General features: G+C 45.3%; 1 protein-coding gene across 1 annotated transcript in view; it reads left to right on the top strand.

The window, feature by feature from the left end:
* LOC137504115 (NADP-dependent alcohol dehydrogenase-like) overlaps window positions 1–19,133 on the top strand; it is a 52,054-nt gene that overhangs the window by 6,135 nt on the left and 26,786 nt on the right. Inside the window, exons 3-5 of the mRNA XM_068232128.1 lie at window positions 427–565; window positions 5,048–5,135; window positions 9,921–10,137. Coding sequence (XP_068088229.1) covers window positions 427–565; window positions 5,048–5,135; window positions 9,921–10,137 — 444 coding nt within the window. The remainder of the gene's footprint in view (window positions 1–426; window positions 566–5,047; window positions 5,136–9,920; window positions 10,138–19,133) is intronic.

Consider the following 19,133-nt stretch of genomic DNA (forward strand, 5'->3'; position numbering starts at 1 on the left):
AAAGTTTGAAGATCTGTACACACTCCACACAGCAAAGTAGAAAGGTGCGTACATGCTATACTGAATTTGGTCTAGGCGGCCATTTGTAATCTATTTGGCCAAGAGTCTACCATGTGTACAGTTGTGTCCTGAGCTTGTTAATGTTAATTCATAACATCAATCATTATAGATTATTGTTGAAGTAGCCAGGCAGTACCCAAGTTGTGTTGTGCATATTTTTGTATTGTTTGTTTGTTTGGGGGTTTATTTGCTTTACTTTTTGAGCTTATTACATGGTCGGGTCTTTGTTTGCCCTTCCACCATATTGGCAGACTCCACTGCAGTGCAGTTACATGGGTCGCTATTGTTTTTCTTACTTCAATATTTCTTAACGATATAATTAATGCTTTGTGATGTAAGTAACTATTTTGTATCCTTATTCCTCAGATTCTTTCCACTGGTATATGTGGATCAGATAATAGTGCTCTGAAAACAATATTTCACACTAAATTCCCAGTGGTTTTGGGTCATGAAGGCATTGGAGTTGTTGAAAGCGTTGGGCAAGGAGTCACAAAGGTAAAACCAGGTGAGTGCAAAGTATTCATTTGAAATGTGGTAATTGGGAACAGAAGCATATAATACACCCAATAAAGGTATGCTATGATCATCCTGCTTTGAGACCAAGGTTTTAAAGGGAAAGGAAGAGGGGAGTGGTCTATGAGTGTCTTGATAGTATTAAACTCTGACATAATATTCAATAAATGTTTTTTGCTGCTTTTGATAACCCAAACAGTTATCATATTTGCTTTTGTGCACAAGTAATATTATTTATTTAGTTCCCAGGTTCCCAAAGTACAGTTTATTTGCTCTGAAAGCTGCCATTGCATTGTATCCATAGCTACAGTATTTATATATTGTAATGTACCCAGTGATTATTTCTGAGCTGTATCTAATCTGCACACGTTAGAAGGAGTTTCAGCACTGCCCGGAAATGTTTACATTCCTCTCTGCTACAATTAGGTAAACACAAAATAATGTTATCACCTCTTCGGATGCGGATCTCTCCGCAGGGAGCTTCCTATTAAAAAAGTAATGCTAGGTACACACTATACAATTTTCTGACAGATTTACTATCAGATCGACTATTTCGAACCAGTCCGATCTGATTTCTGATTGATTTTCCATAAAAAGTGAACAAAAAATTGATCAGAAAATCGATCGGAAATCAGATCGGACCTGTTGGAAATAGTCGATGTGACAGTAAATCTGTTGGAAAATTGTATAGTGTGTACCTAGCATATGTCCTGTGTTTAACTGTTTAAATGCTGTTCTGCTAAAAAAAATTGTAGTATTATATTATATGCTGTAAATAATCTTTTAGCGCAAAGAAGAAATGCCTGGTTTCATACCACTTTAATGATTCTTTGTATGTGAAGTAGCCACTCCCCTCAGCACCTGTTTTCCCTTAAAGCGAACTGAGCATAGCAAATTAAAAATTCATTCTAAAAATGTGGTTTAGTATAAAAAAAAACAACTTTCATTTTACCTCATCTTTTTACATTTAAGGGTTAAAATATTCTACCTCTTCCGCCCCTGCAGACCGAGTAACAACAGATGATGGAAGGCAGATAAGAAATCACCTAATTAGACTTAATTGATCACAAACAAACCCTGAGTACTTCAAACAGAAAACATTAGTCCCACTTGAAGAGTTTCATACCCAGCCTGGATAATGGCAGTGGAAAAGTAGCAGGGGGGTGAACGTTTCAAACATGGCAGCCCTTTCAGCTATTTGAAGACAGGAGCTTCTTAGATCCCTTTAACCACTTGAGGACCCACCCTTTACCCCCCCTTAAGGACCAGCGCTGTTGTAGCTGATCTGTGCTGGGTGGGCTCTGCAGCCCCCAGCACAGATCAGCGTGCAGGCAGAGCGACCAGATCGCCCCCCTTTTTTCCCCACTAGGGGGATGATGTGCTGGGGGGGTCTGATCGCTCCTGCCTGCCGGGTGTTGCGGGGGGGGGGGGCACCTCAAAGCCCCCCTCCGCAGCGAAATCCTCCCCCTCCCTCTCCTACCTGCCCCCCCCCCCGGGAGATCCGGGCTGCACAGGACGCTATCCGCCATCGGCGGCCCGCAGGCTATTCACGGAGCCCCCTGCCGTGAATTGACAGGAAGCAGCCGCTCGCACGAGCGGCTGCTTCCTGATTAATCAGCCTGCAGCTGGCGACGCAATACTGCGTCACTGGTCCTGCAGCTGCCACTTTGCCGACGCGCGTTATGAGTGCGCGGTCGGCAAGTGGTTAAACATCTTGGTCCCTAAGCAGGATGAGTATAGCTCCAATTTCTTGTGTGTATGTTAGCAGCCATTGTGGTCTGGCTGAAAGCTTTAGCTCTCCTTTCCCCTGTGCTAGCACAGCCTATTTATTTAATGGTTTAAAGAAAAACTCTGAACAAGAATTGAACTTTATCCCAATCAGTAGCTGATACCCCCTTTTACATGAGAAATCTATTCCTTTTCACAAACAGGCCATCAGGGGGTGCTGTATGACTGATATTGTGGTGACACCCCTCCCACAAGAAACTCTGAGTACGTACTCTTGGCAGTTTCCTGTCTGTGAACCTTGCGGCATTGTGGGAAATAGCTGTTTACAGCTGTTTCCAACTGCCAAAAAAGCATACAGCAGCTACATCACCTGCCAACAGTAAAAATGTCACCATGTAATAAATGTCAGAATGTAAATCAGGGATTTAAAAGATTTTACAATGGGCAAACACTGACTAAATCATTTATACATGATTATTGTAAAAATGAAGCACTTTTTTAATTACATTATTTTCACTGGAGTTCCTCTTAAAGTAGTACAATCAGAGATAGATTGCATGTCTAGGTTGTGGTAGTTTCTATGTATATGAGAGCGCGCTTGTGCCAGTGTAGTAGGAATCACTAGATTGTTTTTACATAAAATGCATACCTTTAAAGTTCCATAGAAAAGTATTGTATTGTTTGCGAGAAAAAGGAAATTGCTGTGTACTATTTAAAACACGCATAACAACATTGCGAATCACACACCAATGCGATTTTTGTGGGGTCTGGCATCGTATGCAATTTGGTCTGCATTTTACGCTATGTGGCAAAACCCACATGATACTAATTAGTGTGCTAACTACCTGAAACCGAACCCATTCAAACTGACAATAACTGTATATGACCAAATTTAAATCTGCACTCTAAGGTTGGGACCACACTTGCATCAATGGAAAACAGCCGCAATTTTCCATGGACAAGGTGACGCATATAGTATCTATTTTAACATCTGCTTCACCACCATAGACTAGAGCACTTCCCGGCAGTCCATGGTAATCGCACGCAATTTGCGTTTTTTGCGGTGGGAAATCACTAATTTCCAAAAGAAAGCACCTGTCAACAATGTAAAGCATTATATGTGATTTCACATTGAGCAAAACCACACACGATTTTAAACAAGTGTGATCCCAACTTTATTTTCTCAAAATTTGCATTAAGATAGACAAATCTGCAATTCATTGATCATTTCTGAAATATTGTTTTCAATGAAGGTAAAAACTGATTGTGTGTTTGAATTACCCAGTATTCTAGCATAAGTAGATGAAAAACGAAAAAAAAAATGTGATAGCACCCACACAAGCACTCACATACACAATACAATTACTATCATAAATCAGGATAAGGGAGCTGAGTTACTAAGAACATGATATTTACATTGGCATCCCATCACTTCATGTACAGACTTGAACGAGCCAATTGTAGAGCATTGCCAATCTTCCATGACTTCTGCACATTTATAATTGTGCAGAAGTCATGGAAGATTGGCAATGCCTTTCAATTTCTTTGGCTCGTCATTACTAGACACATGTAAAATTTCATTTTATACTTTATCACAATCCCCCCCCCCCCCCCCCCCCCAAAAAAAATGTTATGTTACTGTTGATGTTATGGGGATCTGAAATGCATTGAAGTGCATGGCCCATTCTGGTGTGTCTTGGAGCATTTTACCGCTAGGGCACTGAAAGTCTAAGGTGTAGTTCACAGCAGCAACCCCTGCAAAGCTGGCCCGTCACTACCAGCATGCGCAGCCCTGAGCCATAATTTTTGTGTACTGCGATCAGGGTGCGCACGGCTCAGAGATACATGCGCAGTAGCCAGTGACTGGCAGCAATGTGCCCCAATTTTGCCGGGGGGGGGGGGGGGGCACCGCTGCTGGATGGAAAGTATCAGGAGGACGTCCTGGGCACAGAACCACTCCAGGGGGCTGCAAGACGCCACAGGTAAGTTAAAATATTTTTTTTATTTGATTTAAAGAGAACCTAAACTGACAGGGATATGGATGTTTCCTTTTAAACAATACCAGTTGCCTGGCGTCCTGCTGATCTCTTTGGCTACAGTGGTGGTGGAATCACACACCTGAAACAAGCATGCAGCTAATCCAGTCTGACTTCAGTCAGAGCACCTGATCCGCATGCTTGGTCAGGGGCTGTGACTAAAAGTATTAGAGACACAGGATCAGCAGGAGAGTCAGGCAACTGGTATTATTTTAAAAGAAAAAATACATATCCTTCTCAGTTTAGGTTCCCTTTAAGTATTCCTTTAGCGAGTCTAGGTTATCCCTTTAGTGATATAGATAAATGTTCAGTAATGGGGCTGCTGTGATAATGGTGATGATCAGTAGTATTTATGTCTAAAAGTGGCTTTTCTGTTCTTAGTAAGTAGTTGGAAAGAAAACAAACGTGCTGACTGACCAAATAAACTAAATAATCAGAGTTTTGAAAAAAAAACTTAATAGGATGGACATGACTGGCCCAGCAGCAACCCCCTCCCCCCCTCCCCCTCCAGATCATGGCCTATCACTAGCTATTTCTTTTGAGCAAATTATGGGTCTTGCTGAAAAGTATCTGAAAAGCAAACTACTGTTCTATTTGCAATTTTAATGTTTCATGGACTTACATAAATCTTTATAAACTAAATATTGTGTCATTATCACATTTACCATGCTTAAAAAAATAATTTCTGACTTTTCTTTTTCTGTGTTTAGGTGACAAAGTTATTCCACTGATGATTCCCCAATGTGGATCTTGTAGAAGTTGTAAAAGTGACACCTGTAACCTGTGTGAGAAAAATGAGTAAGAATATTGTTGATGTTTGTTTATCTCTTGACTTTTGAACACTGTATGGATCAAATACATAACTAGTAGTGCAAATAAGGGTGTGCAAGTCATGCTGTGCACAGAAATCCTTCTGCTCCAATTTCTCTGCTCACGATCAGGTCTTTTGAGTTCTTTCTAAACTTTTTTTTTCGTATTTTGAACATCATTTCCCAAGTGTTCAGACATAGACATCTAGAATGCCATTCTCTGAAGTAGAATATACCATCTCTCTAAACCCAACCATCACTTCCTTTTTGGGGAACACAGAGCTTGGGAATATTGAGCAAAATGGTTCTTTTGAGGTGGGTAGAGGCTTTGCTGTCCCCCTCTTGCAAGGAACCCGCACAATACTGCATACCGTAAAACCAGCTTAGGACATCTAGGGTAGGGGGTCAGAAGCACAACATTTGGGCCACCATAGGCACCCATGTCATTATTAGTAAATGATGGACATGTGGGCACCTGCAGGACCCAATAAAATATTGAGCACCCACTATGCAAACTGCGGCTACAAATAGCAGGCACAAATTGGCTAGGGTTAGGCATCGGTAGAGGTTAGGGTTAGGCATTGGTAGAGGGAGACTCTGTGTGAGAATGGGGTTAAACTGGTGATAGTAAAATATTGGTAACATTTACCGATATTTTACTATCAGAATTACCACTGTACAATGGTAGAATATAGGTCATTTTACCAATATTCTACTAGTGGTTATTTCCAGTTTCCTTTTTATGTGTACGTGTGGGGGTCTGTCTGTCTGTATACATACATATACAGTGGGATGTGAAAGTTTGGGCAACTGTGTTAATCGACATGATTTTCCTGTATAATTTGTTGGCTGTTAGGATTAAAAAAATGTCAGTTAAATACTGTATTTTTCGGACTATAAGACGCTCCGGACTATAAGATGCACATAGGTTTAGAGGACAGAATCCAAGGAAAAAATATATATATACTAAACCTGGTGCATCCATGGCCCAGGGACATCTTGTAGAGCTTCTCCCCCCAAGTTACATAAATGATGTGTCTTGCAATATTCCACACACTTCATCTTTGCTGTGTACCTCAATGGCAGGAGCTTATTACTGTTGGGGTGCAGAAACACTACCAGGCACAGATGGAATGTTGTATGACCATTGACCATCAATAATAATTTATAAATAAGTGCATTAAAGTGAACCTCCAGACTAAAAATTTACTCAGCAGCACTGGAAAGGCCTGGTGTTTCTTTAACTGTTTCACAGCATCAGAACTTTTTTTCTCTTATACAAGTCTCATTTTTAGCTGCACCGAAAAAAAACTGCCAGGGCATTTTCCCCCTAATGCTGTGCAAAGCATGATGGGATTTCTGATGATGTTGTTCTCGTTCTGCAGTTTTGGTGCAATTTTTTTTTTTTACATTTTGAATTTGACATTTGAAGCCTAGCACGTGCAGCTGGGAGGGGTTATCAGGACACAGGACAGTTGGAACTGTGTCTCCTGCTCCCTGTCACCTCCTTACAACCAAAAAGATGGCTGCCCCCATGACAAAGATGGCAGCCCCCATGAATCACAAACATTTGCCTGTTTTTTTAAAACGGGGTGGGGAAGAGATTATATTACCTATCTATTCTAATTAACATAACTAATGTAACTTAATGACAGTATGTTTGTTTAGGCTGAAGTTCCCCTTTAAATGTATCATATAAACAATGCAGTCTATAGTGCTGCTGTGAATAAAATGAATATCTGCATAAAAAAATCCAAAACTCATCAACAATGAACTCAATGAGTTAATTGTACTAACAGTAAATTAACATGTGGTATGTGGTAGGCATAAGTTTGTACAATAATTAAGCAAAATGTTATCCTCTCACTGTCAATAGTTCATTAGACCCTAGTGCTGTTTACTTGATAAGCTCCTGCTGTGTCTGCACTTGTACTTGCTTTAAAGAGAATCTGTATTGTTAAAATCGCACAAAGGTAAACATACCAGTGCGTTAGGGGACATCTCCTATTCCCCTCTGTCACAATTTCGCCGCTCCCCGCCGCATTAAAAGTGGTTAACCACTTCCGGATACCGGGTGGTTTGGCTGATCTGTGCTGCGGGGGCTCTTCAGCCCGCAGCACAGATCAGAAATCGTGCAGGGCGATCAGACTTCCCCCCTTTTTTCCCCACTAGGGGGATGTCCTGCTGGGGGGGTCTGATCGCCGCCGCGCTGCTGTGCCTAGCGGGGGGGGGGCTCCTCAAAGCCCCCCTCCGCAGCGCTAGTCCACCCTCTGCCGCCTTCCCTCCCTCTCCCGTCCCCTGTGTGCGGCGCAGGACGGAAAGCCGTCCTGCGCCGGATAGGATAGGCTTTAGCCTATCTGATGCCGGCGATCCCCGGCCAATCAGAGGTCGGGGATCGCCGATCTCCGTCACGGCGCTGCTGCGCAGCAGCGCCGTATGTATGTAAACAGCGGGGAAGATCTTCCCCGCCTGTTTACATTTACCCTGCGAGCCACGATCGGAGGCTCGCAGGGTGTTCACGGAGACACCCTCCGTGAACTGACATGGAACGGCCGCTCATTCGAGCGGCCGTTTCCATGGAAACCGCTTCAGGATTCAGGGGCGTACATATGCGTACGCAGAATCCTGAAGTGGTTAAATATAGTTTTTAAAAGTTTGTTTATAAACAAACAAAATGGCCACCAAAACAGGAAGTAGGTTGATAGGAAGTAGGTTGATGTACAGTATGTCCACACATAGAAAATACATCCATACACAAGCAGGCTGTATACAGCCTTCCTTTTGAATCTCAAGAGATCATTTGTGTGTTTCTTTCCCCCTGCAGCTATCACCCACTGAAGTGTCAGGCTGTTTCTTCCTGCAGAGTGCAGACAGCTCTACCCGTCTGTAATTCCTCAGTATGTGAAAGCCCAGCCAGCTCAGAGGATGATTTATCCAGCTTGTAAAAGATAATAGAGCAGAGAGAAGCTGCCCTAATTTAAATAACACAGGCAGTGTGCACAGAGGGGCCTGGAGGGGGGAGATGCATCACAGAACCACAACACTGAAGAACTTGGCAGCCTTCCAGACACAGGGTGACAAGTCCGACAGGGGAAAGATAAGCTGATTTATTACAGAGATGGGGATAGTAGAAAGTGCTGCAGTAAGCCAGAGCACATTAGGATAGGTTTTGGAACTTGTAGAATGGTAGAAAACATGATGACATTTTTGTTACGGAGTCTCTTTAAAGTGGATTGCTGCTAATTACCAACTGTAAACAAAGGGTTAAAACATTTCACAGCAGAGGAATTTGTCACTCACTGTTTTGATAGACACCAAGCTTTCAGGGCTCAGCTTTCAGCTTGCAGGAGTAGCTTGACATCTCTGGGTCCGGCCAGCATCTAAAGCATTCTGGGGAGTTCAGTGTGCTGTAAAGTCCTACTTCCCTGTGTGGATTCAAAGCCTTGATCTGTGTTTACTTTTGGCTGGATGGATAGAGGTGGCATGCAGAAATCTGCCACGCTCAGTCTGTACGGGATCCCCCAGCCGTCCACACACATATGTTGGTGACATCACTGTGTAGAGCTTACACACACGTGATGATACAGGAAGAAGACAGGACGGGTGGAGAACTCTGAGCCGCGAGTTCCCGGCTTTATAAGTGAGGGCTTACACTGCACTTTTGCTCCACTGAAAATGAATATTCAGATTATAAACTGCACTTAATCCCCCCCCCCCCACCCTGCCACTTTAGGGGGAGAAAAAGTGTGTCTTATAATGCAAAAAATATGGTATAGCATATAGGAGACACACACAGTGATATTTGAGAAGTGAAATAAAGTTTATTGGTTTTAGAGAATGTGCGTTATAATTGTTTAAATAAAATAAGGCAGATGCATCAATTTGGGCACTTTTGTCATTTTATTGATTCCAAAACCTTTAGAACTAATTATTGGAACTGAAATTGGCTTGGTAAGCTCAGTGACCCCTGACCTACATACACAGGTGAATACAATTATGAGAAAGAGTGTTTAAGGGGGTCAATCATAAGTTTCCCTCCTCTTTTAATTTTCTCTGAAGAGTAGCAACATGAGGGTCTCAAAACAACTCTCAAATGACCTAAAGAAAAAGATTGTTCACCATCATGATTTAGGAGAAGGACACATGAAGCTGTCTCAGAGATTACAGCTGTCTGTTTCCACAATTAGGAACATATTGAGGAAATGGATGACCACAGGCTCAGTTCAGGTTAAGGCTCGAAGTGGCAGATCAAGAAAAATCTCACCCAAACTTTTGCACCCCACTGTATGTGTGTGCGTGCATGCATTTGCATATGCACACACATACAAACATATATTTGAACAGAACAACCAAAACAGAAAAGCAAACCGGGAGAGGACAGCAGGTAGGGAATGGAACCAGAAACCAAAAGTCATATTACACTGTATATACTTTTATCTATAAATGGTAGTGAGAAGCAAGTAAGAATCTATAAATGGGAGTAAGATCTGGCAGATCTGGTAATACATAAACTGTTGTTTATAAAGAAAATGTACTTACAGGCTCCAGCACCAATATTGATATATATATACATATATATATATATATATATATATATATATATATATATATATATATATATATATATATATACTGTATATTATAATAATTTATAATATTGAGACCTAATATTGATATTTTTATAGGAATCATGATCATCTGTGCCTGAGTCCAATTTATAAATGTTCAGTAAATTTTTTAATACATTTTGGTCTGATTTGTTTTCTCCTAACAGCATAGGCCCCAGAACAGGCCTGATGCCAGATGGAACCAGCCGATTCACTTGCAAAGGCAAAGTAGTTTACCACTTTATGAGTACAAGCACCTTTACTGAATACACTGTCGTTTCTGACCTTTGTGTTGCAAAAGTGGATTCCTGTGCTCCTAATGAGGCTTGCCTCATAGGCTGTGGATTTGGTACTGGATATGGTGCAGCTATAAACACTGCTAAGGTAATAATAATTCTTTAACTATACTGTATATCTACAGACATAAAGTATACTTTTTGTTTTATTTCTAATTCTATGCATGAGAATTGTCTAAAGTTTACTTTCATAAGTAAGTAAAAGAAACACAAGATGGCGCTGGTGGATATAAATTTGAGCTGCACTGTGAAATGGAACGTCCTTCACAAGAGCCAACTTAAAGCGGAACTGTAGATACAAAATAAACACATGGTTTCACTTACCTGGGGCTTCTCCAAGCCCCCAGCAGCCGTCCTGTCCCGCGCCGCTCCTCAACGAGCCTCCGTTCTCCCACTGACAGCTACTTTCGGTTTCGCCGCCGGGCCACTGCGCCTGCGTGGCTCTGGCCATGCGTATCCTTTCTTCGCATTCCCCGCTATTGCAGAGAGGAACACGAACAAAGGATACACTTGGTAGAGCTGCGCTGGCCTCGACTTACAAGTCGAGGTACGGGAAGTAGCGGCGGCGGGGGAACAGAGACTCGTGGAGACTCGGCGTGGGACACGACAGCTGCTGGGGGCTTGGGGAAGCCCCAGGTAAGTGAAACAATGTGTTTATTTTGTATCTACAGTTCCGCTTTAAAGGGAACTGAGCACATTCTCTTTCACTGGAATTTCTCCTGGCATAAAAGCTGCCATGTTCTCCCCTCCCCTTCTTACATTCCTTATTTACAGAAGTCAGAGATGCTATCTTGACACATTGGCACACACAATGGGCTCTATTCACAAAGAGCCAAATTTTCCGCAAAATGTTACCGCTATATTTCCGCCAGCGGTAAACTCCGCATTTTTTCCACATTCACTAATAATTTCCGCATGTTTTCCGCATGCAGGAAAAAAGATGCGGAAACAGCCATTATTCATGCGGGAATCATGCGGTAAAAAGGTCGCATGAAAAAGTGTTTAACCTCCTTGGCGGTAACCCCGAACGTAGTTCGGGGTAAGCCACGCAGGAGGTTTTCTCCGGCCCTGCTGGGCCGATTTGTTTAATTTTTTTTTTTGCACTTTGCTAGCTGCGACAGCACACCGATCGCCGCCGCCCCGCGCTCGATCGCCGCTATCCGTCCCGCCGTGCGCCCCCCCCCAGACCCCGTGCGCTTCCTGGCCAATCAGTGCCAGGCAGCGCTGAGGGGTGGTTTGGGACTCCCAATGAAGTCCCGTGACGTCATCCCCATGGCGACGGGGAAGCCCTCCAGGAAATCCCGTTCTTTGAACGGGATTTCCTGTTCGGAGATCGCCGAAGGTGATCGAAGCGGGCGGGGGGATGCCGCTGAGCAGCGGCTATCATGTAGCGAGCCCTGGGCTTGCTACATGATATGATAAAAAAAAAACCTGCTGCGCTGCCTCCTGGCGGATTTTTTTATACCGCCAGGGGGGTTAAAAAAAAAAAAAAAAAAGTCCACCAAGCACAGCCCTTAAAGTGAACCTAAAGTCAATTAAAAAAAACGAGATTAACTCACCTGGGGCTTCCCTCAGCCCCCTGCAGACGATCGGTGCCCTCGCAGCTCCGCTCCGATGTCCCAGGACCCGCCGGCGAGCACTTCCGGTTTGGCCGTCACCGGCCGACAGGGATGGGAACGCGAGTGATTGTTCGCGTTCCCAGCCTGTATATCGCCCCCTATGCTGCTATTGCGACCTCCTGGCCGCAATAGCAGCATAGGGGGCGATATACAGGCTGGGAACGCGAACAATCACTCGCGTTCCCATCCCTGTCGGCCGGTGACGGCCAAACCGGAAGTGCTCGCCGGCGGGTCCTGGGACATCGGAGCGGAGCTGCGAGGGCACCGATCGTCTACAGGGGGCTGAGGGAAGCCCCAGGTGAGTTAATCTCGTTTTTTTTTAAGTGACTTTAGGTTCACTTTAAGCCTCCATACTTCATTAACCTCCCTGCCGTTATAAAAAATTGCTGCGCACGGCAGGGAGGGTGTTTTTTGGCATTTTTTTTTTTTTAGCATGTAGCTAGCCTAGCGCTAGCTACATGCTTCCCCCCTCCCTGCGGCTTCCCCCCGAATGCGCCGATCGCCGCCGGCGCATATACCCATCCGGAAATCCCGTTCTGAACGGGATTTCCAGGAGGGCTTCCCCCGTCGCCATGGCGACGGGCGCAATGACGTCACCGACGTCATCGACGTCGTGACGTCAGAGGGAGTCCCGAACCACCCCTCGACGCTGCCTGGCACTGATTGGCCAGGCAGCGCACGGGTCTCGGGGGGGGGGCACCCTCTGATGCGGCGGGTTGCGGCGAATCGGCGCGGAACGGCGGCGATCGTATGTTACACGCAGCTAGCAAAGTGCTAGCTGCGTGTAACAAAAAAAAATTATGCAAATCGGCCCAGCAGGGCCTGAGGAATCCTCCGCGGCAGGTTACCCCGAGCTGTGCTCGGGATAACCGGCAGGGAGGTTAAAGTCAATGGGATGCGGAATATATCACCTACTATTTGTAGGTGATAAAAAAAATCGGTAAAAGAAACGACGAAGTGATGCGCCTGAACATTTTTGAGAATTGATTTTTTATTGCGGAAAATACCGACTTTTGCGGAAAATTTTCCGCATGAGTCCCGCACTTTTACCGCACTTTGAAGAAACAGTCCTAATTACCCACCCGATTTGTTGATGAAAAGGTATTTTTTACTTCTTGATAATTAGCTCAATAAAACAATTAGCTTCCTGAAATCTCTGTGGTGGGGACGGCCGGGCAGGCCTGCTGAAACAGGCTAATAAAACTACTTTGAATGTAAAATACAAGGTAAAATAAAAGTTTATTTTAATAATGAAACAGATTGTTGGCATGCATTTTTCATGTGCTATAGAAATGTCCTGAGTGCTAAAAAAAGGTGCTCAGTTCCAGTGGCGTAGCTAAGGAGCTGTGGGCCCCGATGCAAGTTTTACAATGGGGCCCCCAAGCACTCTATACATAACAATTGATACGGCGCACCAAAACCTGCCAATGGCAACTACAGTGTCAGAGGTGCAAGAAGGGGATGGGGAATAGCTTGTTATTGATTACCACTATTCAAAGTATCTATAAAAGTGATTATTATGAGCACAGGACCAATAGAGAGCTAATACTGTAGTTGAGGGAGGGCCCTTTGGGGCCCCTCTGGCCCAAGGGCCCCGATGCGGTCGCTACCTCTGCAACCCCTATTGCTACGCCCCTGCTCAGTTCACTTTAAAGTGAACCTAAACTGTTGTTAACCACTTCCCGACCGCCGTATATACAATTGGCGGCCGGAAGTGGACGCCGCAAGGACCGCCGTATTGACAATTGGCGGCGGTCCTTGTATGGGCATGGGCGGAGCGATCGCGTCATCCGTGACGCGATCCTCCACCTCCGCCTGGCGCCGCTCACCCGCCGCAACATCCCGCCGGCCATACGGAAGCGCCGGCGGGATGTTAACCCGACGATCGCCGCATACAAAGTGTATAATACACTTTGTAATGTTTACAAAGTGTATTATACAGGCTGCCTCCTGCCCTGGTGGTCCCAATGTCCGAGGGACCACCAGGGCAGGCTGCAGCCACCCTAGTCTGCACCAAGCACACTGATTTCCCCCCCCCCTGCCCCAGATCGCCCACAGCACCCATCAGACCCCCCCCTGCCCACCCCCCAGACCCCTGTTTGCACCCAATCACCCCCCTAATCACCCATCAATCACTCCCTGTCACTATCTGTCAACGCTATTTTTTTTTATCCCCCCCCTGCCCCCCGCTCCCTCCTGATCACCCCCCCACCCCTCAGATTCTCCCCAGACCCCCCCCCCCAGACCCCCCCCATCTACTGTATGCATCTATCCCCCCTGATCACCTGTCAATCACCTGTCCATCACCTGTCAATCACCCGTCAATCACCCGTCAATCACCCCCTGTCACTGCCACCTATCAATCAGCCCCTAACCTGCCCCTTGCGGGCAATCTGATCACCCCCCCCACACCAATAGATCGCCCGCAGATCCGACATCAGATCACCTCCAAAATCCATTGTTTACATCTATTCTCTCCTCTAAACACCCACTAATTACCCATCAATCACCCATCAATCACCCCCTATCACCACCTGTCACTTTTACCTATCAGATCAGACCCTAATCTGCCCCTTGCGGGCACCCAATCACCCGCCCACACGCTCAGATTGCCCTCTGACCCCCCCTTATCAATTCACCAGTGCATTAATTACATCTGTTCTTCCCTGTAATAACCCACTGATCACCTGTCAATCACCTGCCAATCACCTATCACCCATCAATCACCCCCTGTCACCGCCACCCATCAATCAGCCCCTAACCTGCCCCTTGCGGGCAATCTGATCACCCACCCACACCATTAGATCGCCCGCAAACCCGCCGTCAGATTACCTCCCAAATGTATTGTTTACATCTGTTATCTTCTCTAAACACCCACTAATTACCCATCAATCACCCCCTATCACCAACCGTCACTGTTACCTATCAGATCAGACCCTAATCTGCCCCTTGCGGGCACCCAATCACCCGCCCACACGCTCAGATTGTCCTCAGACCCCCCCCCTTATAAATTCGCCAGTGCATTAACCTCCCTGGCGGTTTAATTATTTTGCCAGGGAGGCTGCAATGTGGTTTTTTTTTAATTAAAAGAAAAATATTTCATGCAGCCAACTGAAAGTTGGCTGCATGAAAGCCCACTAGAGGGCGCTCCGGAAGCGTACTTTCGATCACCTCCGGCAATCGAAAGTAACAAGATAGGCCGCAATGAGCGGCCTATCTTGTTACGCTTTCCTCGTCGCCATGGCGACGAGCGGAGTGACGTCATGGACGTCAGTCGACGTCCTGACGTCAGAGCCGCCCGATCCAGCCCCTAGCGCCGGCCGGAACTGTTTGTTCCGGCTGCGCTGGGCTCGGGCGGCTGGGGGGACCCTCTTTCGCCGCTGCACGCGGCGGATCGCCGCGGAGCGGCGGCGATCGGGCAGCACACGCGGCTGGCAAAGTGCCGGCTGCGTGTGCTGCTTTTTTCAGAATGTAAATCGGCCCAGCAGGGCCTGAGCGGCGACCTCCGGCGGCATACCCCGAGCTCAGCTCGGGATTACCGCCAAGGAGGTTAATTACATCTGGCCTTCCCTGTAATAACCCACTGATCACCTGTCAATCACCTGCCAATCACCTATCACCCATCAATCACCCCCTGTCACTGCCACCCAACAATCATCCCCTAACCTGCCCCTTGCGGGCAAACTGATCACCCACCCACACCAATAGATCGCCCGCAGATCCGACATCAGATCACCACCCAAGCGCAGTGTTTCCATCTATTCTTTACTCTAAACACCCACTAATTACCCATCAATCACCCATCAATCACCCCCTATCACCACCTGTCACTGTTACCCATCAGATCAGACCCTAATCTGCCCCTTGCGGGCACCCAATCGCCCGCCTACACGCTCAGATTTCCCTCAGACCCCCCCTTATCAATTTGCCAGTGCAATATTTACATCTGTTCTCCCCTGTAATAACCCACTGATTACCTGTCAATCACCTATCAATCACCCATCAATCACCCCCTGTCACTGCCACCCATCAATCACCCCCTGTCACTGCCGCCCATCAATCACCCGCTGTCACTGCCACCCATCAATCAGCCCCTAACCTGCCCCTTGCGGGCAATCTGATCACCCACCCACACCAATAGATCGCCCGCAGATCCGACGTCCGATCACCTCCCAAGTGCAGTGTTTACATCTGTTCTCTACCCTAAACACCCACTAATTACCCATCAATCACCCCCTGTCACTGCTACCTATCAGATTAGACCCCTATCTGCCCCTAGGGCACTCAATCACCCGCCCACACCCTCAGAATGCCCTCAGACCCCAGCCCTGATCACCTCGCCAGTACATTGCTTGCATCTATTCCCCCCTCTAATCACACCTTGAGACACCCATCAATCACCTCCTGTCACCCCCTAGCACACCTACCCATCAGATCAGGCCCCAATTTGCCCCGTGTGGGCTCCTGATCACTCGGCCAAACCCTCAGATCCCCCTCAGACCCCCTTCCGATCACCTCCCCAGTGCATTGATTGCATCTATTTTCCCCTCTAACCACCCCCTGAGACACCCATCAATCACCTCCTGTCACCCCCCTAGCACTCCTATCCATCAGATCAGGCCCAATACAACCTGTCATCTAAAAGGCCACCCTGCTTATGACCGGTTCCACAAAATTCGCCCCCTCATAGACCACCTGTCATCAAAATTTGCAGATGCTTATACCCCTGAACAGTCATTTTGAGACATTTGGTTTCCAGACTACTCACGGTTTTGGGCCTGTAAAATGCCAGGGCGGTATAGGAACCCCACAAGTGACCCCATTTTAGAAAAAAAGACACCCCAAGGTATTCTGTTAGGTGTATGACGAGTTCATAGAAGATTTTATTTTTTGTCAAAAGTTAGCGGAAATTGATTTTTATTGGTTTTTTTTCACAAAGTGTCATTTTTCACTAACTTGTGACAAAAAATAAAATCTTCTATGAACTCGCCATACACCTAACTGAATACCTTGGGGTGTCTTCTTTCTAAAATGGGGTCACTTGTGGGGTTCCTATACTGCCCTTGCATTTTAGGGGCCCTAAACCGCGAGGAGTAGTCTAGAAAACAAATGCCTCAAAATGACCTGTGAATAGGACGTTGGGCCCCTTAGCGCACCTAGGCTGCAAAAAAGTGTCACACATGTGGTACCGCCGTACTCAGGAAAAGTAGTATAATGTGTTTTGGGGTGTATTTTTACACATACCCATGCTGGGTGGGAGACATTTCTATGTAAATGGACAATTGTGTGTAAAAAAATCAAACAATTGTCATTTACAGAGATATTTCTCCCAGTTAGCATGGGTATGTGTAAAAATACACCCCAAAACGCATTATACTACTTCTCCTGAGTACGGCGGTACCACATGTGTGGCACTTTTTTTTACACCCTAAGTACGCTAAGGGGCCCAAAGTCCAATGAGTACCTTTAGGATTTCGCAGGTCATTTTGCGACATTTGGTTTCAAGACTACTTCTCACGGTTTAGCCAGGGCAGTATAGGAACCCCACAAATGACCCCATTCTAGAAAGAAGACACCCAAAGGTATTCCGTACGGAGTATGGTGAGTTCATAGAAGATTTTATTTTTTGTCACAAGTTAGCGGAAAATGACACTTTGTGAAAAAAAACAATTAAAATCAATTTCCGCTAACTTGTGACAAAAAAATAAAAACTTCTATGAACTCACCATACTCCTAACGGAATACCTTGGGGTGTCTTCTTTCTAAAATGGGGTCATTAGTGGGGTTCCTATACTGCCCTGGCATTTTAGGGGCCCTAAACCGTGAGGAGTAGTCTTGAAACAAAAATGACCTGTGAAATCCTAAAGGTACTCATTGGACTTTGGGCCCCTTAGTGCAGTTAGGGTGCAAAAAAGTGCCACACATGTGGTATCGCCGTACTCGGGAGAAGTAGTATAATGTGTTTTGGGGTGTATTTTTACACATACCCATGCTGGGTGGGAGAAATACTTCTGTAAATGACAATCTTTTGATTTTTTTACACACAATTGTCCATTTACAGAGGTATTTCTCCCCCCCCAGCATGGGTATGTGTAAAAATGCACCCCAAAACACATTGTACTACTTCTCCCGAGTATGGCGATACCACATGTGTGGCACTTTTTTGCACCCTAACTGCGCTAAAGGGCCCAAAGTCCAATGAGTACCTTTAGGATTTCACAGGTCATTTTGAGAAATTTCGTTTCAAGACTACTCCTCACGGTTTAGGGCCCCTAAAATGCCAGGGCAGTATAGGAACCCCACAAATGACCCCATTTTGGAAAGAAGACACCCCAAGGTATTCCGTTAGTAGTATGGCGAGTTCATAGAAGATTTTATTTTTTTGTCACAAGTTAGCGGAAATTGATTTTAATTGTGTTTTTTCACAAAGTGTCATTTTCCGCTAACTTTTGACAAAAAATAAAATCTTCTATGAACTCACCATACTCCTAACGGAATACCTTGGGGTGTCTTCTTTCTAAAATGGGGTCATTTGTGGGGTTCCTATACTGCCCTGGCATTTTAGGTGCCCTAAACCGTGAGGAGTAGTCTTGAAACGAAATTTCTCAAAATGACCTGTGAAATCCTAAAGGTACTCATTGGACTTTGGGCCCTTTAGCGCAGTTAGGGTGCAAAAAAGTGCCACACATGTGGTATTGCCGTACTCAGGAGAAGTAGTATAATGTGTTTTGTGGTGTATTTTTACACATACCCATGCTGAGTGGTAGAAAGATCTCTGTAAATGGACAATTGTGTGTAAAAAAAATTAACAAATTGTCATTTACCGAGATATTTCTCCCACCCAGCATGGGTATGTGTAAAAATACACCCCAAAACACATTATACTACTTCTCCTGAGTACGGCAATACCACATGTGTGGCACTTTTTTGCAGCCTAACTGCGCTAAGGGGTCCAAAGTCCAATGAGCACCTTTAGGCTTTACAGGGGTGCTTACAATTTAGCACCCCCCAAAATGTCAGGACAGTAAACACACCCCACAAATGACCCCATTTTGGAAAGTAGACCCTTCAAGGTATTCAGAGAGGGGCATGGTGAGTCCGTGGCAGATTTCATTTTTTTTTTTGTCGCAAGTTAGAAGAAATGGAAACTTTTTTTTTTTTTTCTCACAAAGTGTCATTTTCCGCTTACTTGTGACAAAAAATAATATCTTCTATGAACTCACTATGCCTCTCAGTGAATACTTTGGGATGTCTTCTTTCCAAAATGGGGTAATTTGGGGGTATTTATACTATCCTGAAATTCTAGCCCCTCATGAAACATGACAGGGGGTCAGAAAAGTCATAGATGCTTTAAAATGAGAAAATCCACTTTTTGCACCATAGTTTGTAAACGCTATAACTTTTACCCAAACCAATAAATATACACTGAATGGGTTTTTTTTATCAAAAACATGTTTGTCCACAT

This window comes from Hyperolius riggenbachi, chromosome 1 (assembly GCF_040937935.1).
Source record: "Hyperolius riggenbachi isolate aHypRig1 chromosome 1, aHypRig1.pri, whole genome shotgun sequence".
Taxonomy (NCBI): Eukaryota; Metazoa; Chordata; class Amphibia; order Anura; family Hyperoliidae; genus Hyperolius; species Hyperolius riggenbachi.